General features: G+C 44.3%; 1 protein-coding gene and 1 long non-coding RNA gene across 8 annotated transcripts in view; one reads left to right on the plus strand and one right to left on the minus strand.

Moving 5' to 3' along the window:
- TMEM241 (transmembrane protein 241) overlaps nt 1-6,606 on the minus strand; it is a 49,185-nt gene extending 42,579 nt beyond the window's left edge. For all 7 annotated transcript variants that reach the window (XM_026035452.1, XM_026035450.1, XM_026035457.1 and 4 more), the window contains exons 1-3: nt 6,535-6,606; nt 3,878-3,924; nt 2,788-2,865 (exon numbers count right to left, since the gene is read on the minus strand). In XM_026035452.1, coding sequence (XP_025891237.1) covers nt 2,788-2,865; nt 3,878-3,924; nt 6,535-6,606 — 197 coding nt within the window. The remainder of the gene's footprint in view (nt 1-2,787; nt 2,866-3,877; nt 3,925-6,534) is intronic.
- A 2,146-nt stretch (nt 6,607-8,752) lies between these two features.
- LOC112944042 lies at nt 8,753-9,541 on the plus strand. The gene is made up of 2 exons (XR_003248704.1): nt 8,753-8,977; nt 9,491-9,541. It is a non-coding gene; the product is annotated as an uncharacterized LOC112944042 (long non-coding RNA).

A 9,541-nucleotide genomic window follows, 5' to 3' on the forward strand; every position in this document is an offset into this window, starting at 1 on the left:
GAGGAATGAAGTCATCACAGATTGATGTGATTTTTGTTTCAGTGATATTAATTGCAGCCACGTTTCAGTTTTGAGATTGGGCTTCAAGATTTGCACCATTCCCTTGTTAACCTCAGCACTTAAGGGGAAAAAGAGGGATCAGAGAGATTGCAAACTTCAGAGGGAGCTATGCAAGATACTGAGCAGGTCAGGAAAATGACATTAAAGTCTGTTCCAAAGGCTGAAGATGCTGGGCACCCTCACTAACTCTTCCCAAGCTTTCAACTACAGTCAGGAGCATTAGCAAATAACGCTGGTTCTCAGAACAAAACAAAATTGTTTGCAGGTTCTTAATTTGGATCATCTTTCCAACCAACAATCAAAATGCATTTATAAGTACTATGGTATCACATTTCAGAGAAAACAAGAACAAAAGAGCACTAAAGAGAAAACTAGAATAGTCTGAATTAGAAAGCCAACAAACAAAAGGCTTAAGCTTTATAAAAACATAGGAAGAGGGAAAAGGCTTAAACACCACTTTCTTTTCTCTTTATGATTTCCTAAGATTGTTGATCAAAACCCCAAGTAGCAAAAATAACAACATCCCCTCTCTTAATCCCTGCTAGAACTGGAGTAAATTGGAGAAAAGGATGGGAGGGCGGGAAAGGGGAACACAAGATGGATGGCTGAGCCATAAAAACATCACCTTTTCATGTCCTAACCATTTAGTTGCAGGAATCCCAAATATGACTCCATCTCCAGTGCAGTAACATAAAGAGTAATAGAAAAGGACTTCGGATGCTTTTCTCATGACATAAAAGCAGATTTTTATGCTACCAAGGAAGAATTTCTGGCCTGGGAAAGAATGCATGAGCGTTTGATACAAGCCCTCAGCACTTGCAATGTGTCCTGTACAGAACCAGTCAGCAGGTCCTTACGGGGGCAATCCAGAGGTGCACGTGCAAAGCAATCTCGGGGACACCACACAACTGACCAGCTTCTCACTGCAGGGCTACATTCAAAGCCCACTGAAGTCAATGCATAGTTTCCCCTGCAAGTTTACCTGTAAATTTACCTGTAATTTACCTGTAAATTTACCATTTACCTGTAAATACTTAATACTTTCACAGAATGGTTGAGGTTGGAAGGGACCTCTAGAGATCATCTAGTCCAACCCCCTGCTCCAGCAGGGACACCCAGAGCACGGGGCACAGGGCGGCATCCAGGCGGGTTGGGAAGCTCTCCAGAGAAGGAGACTCCACAGCCTCTCTGGGCAGCCGGTGCCAGGGCTCTGTCACCCTCACAGGAAAGCAGTTCTTCCTCATATGGAGATGGAACTGCCTGCATTTCAACTTGTTCACCCATTACCCCTTGCCCTATCACTGGCCACCACTGAGAAGAGCTTGGCCCCTTCCTCCCTACACTCACCCCTCAGGTTCTTAGACATATTGATCAGTAACTTTGCCAAATTACAACCAAAAGATGCGAATGAAACCTGGTAATGTAATTTCACATGTAGCTAGTACAGAACGCTCCTGTTCCCAAAGGCTGCTTATTTTAACCCGTTTGCCTATGTTATACGGACATCTAGTGGCCTGAAGTCGCTGTATTCAAAACAAAGTGTTTTTTCATCAAAGTATTTCTTAACCAAATAACATCTTCCATAGCAAGGAATGGTTCTTGCCCAATATTTTCTCTATGGTATTTCAGCTTTTGGGAAAAACAGACTTTTCTATTTTGCTTTAGGATTTCTCATAAAAATGCTTTCCAATCTGAAAAGAGAAAAAAACCAAACAGCTTCAAGAAAGCAAAAATAGTTTCTCAAGCAGCAATGAAAACTGAATTAAAAAGGACATTAGTGACAGCTGTATTCCTTTGTCCTGTGGCTGTACTGTGAGGACAAATTATGCATGAATAATAAAAACTTCCTAAGAATATATTTCACTAATTGGCATTAAAGCAAGATTCGGTATCTTAATTCTACTTCTATTTATGTTCATGAGAGTTTTTGCTCCAAGAGCCCTATTTTATCTAAACAGCACTCGAGACAGGAGAATAAACTCTGTTTTTGTTTACAACTTCACTTGAAACCCAAGCATGATGTACAAACATACATGTCCAGAAAAAAACAAAATTTGGCCTGGTTCTTTATACACACATGCAGGCACAAAGCATTCATTTTAAATGAGAAATGTCAGTCTTGCAAATCAACTGCTTTAATCCCAAACTGAAAAATCCATCAGCTGCCAGGAGCCAATATAGAATTACAAGAGGGAGAAAAAAAAATTAGAAATGAACCCTGGCAGTCATCTAGTCCCATCCCCAGCGCCAAAGTTAGGTCACGCTGCTCAGGGCATAACCCAGTCAGGAGTCCAGTTTTGAGCATCTCCAGGGATGAAGACATTTTGCACAAGAAAAAGGCAGTACCACATTCCATGGAGAGGACCACATCTGTATACCCTTTACCTAACATAGCTGAGGTGTCTCTTATGATACCATAACTCAGGAAGGGAACGTTTACAGTAGACAAATACCTTATAAATTATCCCCATGCCACTGATGGTAAAACATTTTTTCATCACCATACTAAGGTCAATTTTAATCCACTTTATATTAATAAATTTCTCCGAACATTAGACTGTAACACAGGATCAATCACATACTTGCAATGCCAAATACACAGACACAACCCCACACAATCTTAGCAAGTAGTTTTAGCAAGCTACTATCTCCCATAGCCAACCCACCTATACCATAGGGCAGCTGCAGGAAGGCAATATTGGCAGATACTGAAGGTTCCCACCGTACCTTGAAGCCAAGCTTATCTCCACCCACCCCAGCTTCCAGGAGGCATGAAGCAGCAGTCCACCAACTAAGGTTTGCCATCTGAAAAAGATAGGTGGAAAAGTATTTTCAAATATTAGAAAAAGGAAATAACAGTGATAATACGGGAGCACAATGCAATTGCATGCCATTGAATGAGTAGGTTTTGCTTCTTGACTTACCACACTTTTTACCTTTACTTTTGCCTTCACACACACTCCTTCAAAGCTTTCCCCATATGGTAAGTCTTGTCCAAGAGAATTTGTATACATACATGAGCAAACTGAAGAAAACATTCAGTACAGATTTAATAGACTTAAATGCACCCGAGGAAAATGGAGATTTTCCTAGGGAATTACTCTCAGGGTAGATCACAGTCCTGAGGCTCGAAGGCAGGCAAAAAATTACAAGCCATGCTAAGCAGTAGGACAGAACTTCAGCACCATCCAGCGTGCGTGGATCTTACCCATATACCAAAAGAGCAAATGGCTGTAAAAATCCACATGCAATTCTAAGGGTCTCAAATTAGTAACAGCTCTGACACTACAAACAGATATTTGGCCAAATACTACATTTCTCAATACAGTCATTAAGATATGCTTGTGACTTACCATATAGAGATACAGCAAATAGACTAAGCATGAAACTAAGCACGGTCATATACCATGCAACCAAGCAAGGTGTACAACCTTGCTTATTTTCACCTAAAGAGTTGTTTGTTTATTCATTAGCACAGTGAAGGAGAATAGGCCACACCTGGACGTTAACTTTATGTTCCATTTCCAAAGACAGGCTGTACTGTAATTGCCACTTTGCAACACTGAAGCATAAAACCTCCAGAAAATCCAGAAATTATGAAGAATCTCTATCTCTTAAATACATTACCAGCATAATGTTTCGAAACCAATCCAGACAACTAACATCTTACTAAGTTTTTGTAATAAAGTATTTTCTCCAGACATCAAAAGCCAGTAATGTCATGGAGTACTGCTGTAGCAGGGAACAGCAATATAGCTACTGATGAGAGTCATTTTCCAAATGAATTTTTGAAATGTATTTTTTAAGTTGTACTTACCCTTGAAAAAGGGTAGGGTAGGTAAATTTCAGGACAGACAGGACATACTGGAAAACAAATCCAAATTAATGGACATTAAACAACCATGGTGTTAAAACATCAACAATCATGAAGGAATGAAATACAAGAAGCTCCTACCAGAATAAAGCAAAATTTAAAAAAAGTAAATAAACAAGAAAGGAGACTCCGAAAACTTTCAGACATTTGTCTTCCCATGCCAGGGCTGCTGGATACTTCCCCAGGCACTGTGCAAGGTAGCTGGCACTCAAGTACAGGAAAAACGGAGTGGATACACTGAATGATGAGGACAGGGCTACCCGCTAAATTGCTGAGCATAATCAATATTTTGCACTGATTGGAAAAGTTTTTACAACAACAAAATACAAGTTTTTGTCAGCCACAATTGCATCAGGCAGCAGAGGCAATTTTTGTCAGGATCAGAACCTGAGAACTTGAACATAACCATCTCCTGCTAGTTATTTCATTTCGCAGCCCTAGCAGCCCATGAGCACAGTGTGTCACGTAAAACACCAGCAGTGTCTCTAAAGCTCTCTGGAGCTGCTGCGCTCTGCAGCCTCTGCTTCAGCAGGCTGTGACAGGCTCCGTGTTTATAGATGTTAGGGTCCTTTCTCGCTGCTGTGCATCATCCACACATGCAAATAGGACAGAGCTGACGCTTTATGACGCTTTATGTACTACAACAAGGTCTAACTTCTTGTGCTGAAGTATAGGGAGAGCGGCCCTACAAGGGAGGATGATGCCTGAGACTTCCCTGGAGGACAGAAAAAAGTACCCTGCTATTCCTGCTAGGAGCAGGCAGCCGTCCTCAAAGGCAGGGGGGAAGCTCTAGGCTTTCAGGGAGGACATGGAGCAAAGCACCTCGCAAGGCCTCATCTTCAGGTGTCACTAAAGAGGGGACCTCAGCATACACGGGGACAAGGCATGTTGACTCACAAGAACCCCTACTACATGCCCTTGTGGATGGCACTTGAGTTTTAAATGAAGATGATATATTTGTGTGTGTCTACATCCCACATGCACTTACACAGTAGCTGGGACAACTGTAAGTTGCTACTCTGCTTATTTTAACCTTGTTACATTAAAATATACACTCAAGTTTCAAAGAGGGTTGAGCAGGAAGCCCCTATGTCAAGTCTTTCCAGCTTCCTCTTAAGTTCAGTTAAGCTAAGTGTCTTTTCCAACTCATGATACAATTTGACAGCTGTTCCAGTCTCTCTGTTATGAATCACTTCTACCAGTCTGACAAACCAAGTGCATTATTTCTTCCTGTGAACTTTGCTTTATGTCCGGACACAAATGAGCAGTCCGCACACAGAAGAGACTTCACTCATCTATGGGGGGTGTGTGTGTGTGTGTGTGTGTGTGTGTGTGTGGTGGGGGAAGCTGTATTCCTCTGAAGCTGAAGGGGGAAGCTGAAATCCATTCCCTGCTTGCTTCAAAAACATCTTTCCAAAATCTGCATCAGGAACATGTGCTCTGATATATAAGACAGGAAAAAGCAGCTACTATATCAGGTTTTTAGTTTGCAATAAGACATCTCAGAAGTAACCTTTACAACTCATTTAACCCACAGGCGTCAATAATTTTCACTGAAGTGCCTCAGATTTCCGTGGTTTTACCTACGACTATTTTCACTGCAAGTGCCACTCTTACAAAAACACCAACAACTCACCGGAAAATTGGCAAGAGAACAACAACAAAAACCCTGTGGGAATATCTATTCCCACAACCTAAGTTAAGGTTTTGGCTGCTCCCTTGAGTGCTGATGTCTCTCCACTGACCGCGAGGGGAATCACACTCTCGACTGACACTCTAGTCAGACATCTATCTACCCTGAACATTAATGACCATCCTATTATAGCGGGAAAAAAAAAAAAAAAAAAAAAAAAAAAAAAAAACCTAGCTCCAACTATTTAAGCTACCACCAAGTGGCTATTTTCTGTCCACTTTTCTTTCTGCTTCTACCTAGGTTTTTCAGCAATGCCAATTAGGTTGCACAGTGGAAATTATTTCTTGTTGTTAATTCAGAGGCTAGACTGCTGTAGAGAGCAGTGTAGGTTACTACTTCTTTAAGTGCTGGTGCAATACCTTGAAGATTGAAGATTTTTCTCTTGGCTGGGTTCCAGGTTAAGAGCATTTCTCCAGTGAATTCTTCACAACTGATAGCTAATGGGAAATAAAGCCCTGCACTCTGGCATGCAGTCAGGCCCAGACCCGCCGGGAGCGCTGCCCAACAAACCCCGGGCCCAACTAAATCTTTGTCGGCAGCCTCAAACACTCCAATTTTCCGTTATTGATTATTTTTTCCCCAACAGAAACAAGGGAGGAAGGGTGAAAAAGCCTCCCCAGGAAGCAGGAGGCGAGGTGGGGCCGCTCCGCCGCCAGGACGGCGAGCGGGGGTCCTGCCGCCCCGGGCCTTCCCCCAGCCCCTCCAAAAATAAAATTATAAATATATATATCCATATATAACACATATATATACACATATATAATCGTGTCCCCGCCCCGGAGCGACCCTCCCGCCCTCGCCCTGCGCCTCCCGGGGCCGCAGCGGCGGGACGGGACGGGATGCCACGGGACGGGATGCCCCAGGCCGGGCCGTTACGGGGGGACCCGACGTCGCTCCCCGTCCTCACCTTGTTGGTGAAGCAGGAGGCCACGTAGAAGAGGCAGAAGGCGAGGCCGCCCGCCGGCCGCTTTAAGAACATGTCCCGCCGCCGCCGCGGCGCTGGCGGCCGCCATCCCAGCGCCGCGTGGCGGCGCCGCGGAGCCAATGGGCAGCGCGCACCGCCCGCCAAGCGCCCGCGCCTTAAAGCGGCGATGCCGGCGCCCCACGCTCTGGTGGGGGCCGCGCAGCGCGCGTGGCCGTGGGGTTCGGCCGCCGAGGAAAGAAACTTCAGGAAAGGGCTCATGGCGAAGGCTCGTACCGAAATAAAGCATCAACCGCACACCGGGATATCTCGGTTTATATCTATCTGATACCTTAAATTCCATTCATTAGACAAACCTTTTGAAATCATAAACTTTGATTCAACCATTTGAATCCATACATACCTTGCGCTTGAGGAATATGCACCTTTCCTGACACCTCTGTGTTCCTGGAGAGACCATACCTAGATTTAATAGCCTCTATCCCAAATTGCTGACAAGATATCAGTTACATCTCAGATAAAAACCCCTCTATCAGCCTACCTTTCTGCCTATATGTAGCCTTTGAGGTGAACCTGAATGGGGATGCAGTGTGATTTTCTGTGAAAATACCTTCAAAATCGTTCATGAGATGAAAAGTACATCTTTACGAAGGATAAAAAGCATGGCAAAGGCAGAGTTGGACTTTGTATTCTTGTTGGAGAACTTGGAATTTGTACTTCCTCCAAAGTTGTCTCCCTTGGATAATTCTCTGGTATCCTTGGATGACTAAAAATAAGTGACACCATCATCAAGGGAGGTTACTTTTAGTAATTAGGAGATGTATAATAAGGTATTCTCTGCATAAAGAAAGAAAAAAAAAAGCTTTTGTTGGTCTGTATTTAACTCTGCCATTTGGCAAACACTAAGAGAGGTATTTAAAACTCTTCCTCTACTTTGCTAGGTAACTTCACAGTTCTCTAAATCTCCAAGACGTCTTCCAGTAAAAATAGGAGAAAGGACTTCTTATTTCTATGGTTTAAAAAAAAAAAAAAAAAAGAAATTTTATAGATAAGTCAATAAATGTATGGGCACTTGCTATGTAATATTACAGCTTACGTGAGAAAACCAGACAATATCCACTTTGTTGACCAAATAGCATTCTGGGCAAAAATAAATTGCTACCTTTGTATTTCTTTAGCTGTAATATCTGAGCACTGTATGTTCAACCAAAAAAAAAAAAAAAAAAAAAAAAAAAAAAAAAAAAAAAAAACCACAGTTTGTGTAAAATACAGTCACCCAAAGGTGGATATTCAGCCTGAGAAACTCCAGGGTGCTCTGCGCCTTCAGCAGCTCAAGAAACCAAAAGTGATTTCACAAACCGTAGCTTTCATTGCTTAGCTAACACCGTTTGCAATCTTTGTTTTGCAAGCGTCCTTGAAACAGGGAGAAAAAAACCTTAAAACGCAGAGAAACCCAGCGTGACGAGCTGTGTTTCAGGGCAGTTCTCGTGCACGTCAGCGACGCGAGCGGTGGCAGCGGAGCCGCTCCTGGCCGCGCTGCCGGGCGCTCCCCGTGGAATGGCTTCCGTGCCGGGCGTACCCGGGCAGGGTGCTGCCTGTCGCCGTGCTGCCGCCCTTCGACTCTGCCCGGGTGTCTTGGGGTGACTCCAGGGTTTTCCCTGCACGCCTACGTGCTCCTTTGGGATGACAGAAGAGCATAAGCTGGGAAACGTGAGCGCATCCAGGCCGCCATGTAATCCTGCCCGAGCTGCTCCCAGAGCCTCCGAGACTGGCCAGCGGCCAGAGCAGCCCAGCAGCGCCCAGGATGCTGTGCCAAGGCAAGAGTTTCAGCCCACGAGACGGGGTCATCCAATGTAACGCATAAGGAGGCGGCCCAAAGCTGGGATCCAACGGATCTCGCAGAATCCCAGAATGGTTGAGGTTGGAAGGGACCTCTAGAGATCACCTAGTCCAACCCCCTGCTCCAGCAGGGACACACAGAGCACGGGGCACAGGGTGGCATCCAGGCGGGTTTGGAAGATCTCCAGAGAAGGAGACTCCACAGCCTCCCTGGGCAGCCGGTGCCAGGGCCCTGGCACCCTCACAGGAAAGCAGTTCTTCCTCATATGGAGATGGAACTTCCTATTTTTGTCCCTTGTCCCATCACAGGCCACCACATCTATCTATCTCTAACCATATATTTTTATTGCTCTCTCTGTATGTATCTCCCCTGTGAACGACCCAGCGTGTCCGGAGAGGACACCTGCGTGCCACAAAAGTGGCTGCACAGGAGCAGCCGGGTCCTTGTCCCAGCGCGGCTGCTCCACGGAGCCCACGTTAACTCTCCGAGCATCCCTGGAAGTACCACACATGCCCTTTGCAGACAAAGCCACAGGCTTGGGCTCCTGCTGCAAACACGGCTTGGGGGGCTTTAACTGTGTCCGGAAGGGTAAGGAAAGTGAATGGGTATCTGCAAAGAATAATGTAACACATGATCAAAATCCTTCTGACTTCCTGTGTTAGAGAAATATCATTTTCATACATCTTTTCATTCAGAACGGCATATCCATAGCGCTCTCTGCTCTTCCTGCAGCATTTTTTAGTAGAAGAGTGGGAGGTTTGTTCGGAGCCAAAAGTAATGTATTTGCCTATGGCAAAATACACAGATACAGGTTTGAATTACTGCAGATCGCTTGGATTAAGATAGACACTCCATAAATTACTGCTCTGAATGATGTGTTCAGCAGCTGCAATACAGTCTTGGAAGTGTTTTGAGCAGCATAAAGGCAAGTTTTATTCCATCTAGGTTTGTTTTACCTGTAGGAGTTAGGGGACGTGAATGTGCACGTAGTTAGCAAGTAATTTTACCTTACAGGACATTTCCTCTTAATGCAACTCAGTTGATCCATTCGTATAAGGGATCATGGGATCAAGGCCTCAATCTGAGCATTTTTTTTCTCAGGACTTGCTTTGAATCCTGCATAAAACTGAAGAACATGAAAGGATTTAAAAA

This window comes from Nothoprocta perdicaria, unplaced genomic scaffold, assembly GCF_003342845.1.
Source record: "Nothoprocta perdicaria isolate Ctin4 unplaced genomic scaffold, notPer1 scaffold_16, whole genome shotgun sequence".
Classification (NCBI taxonomy): domain Eukaryota; kingdom Metazoa; phylum Chordata; class Aves; order Tinamiformes; family Tinamidae; genus Nothoprocta; species Nothoprocta perdicaria.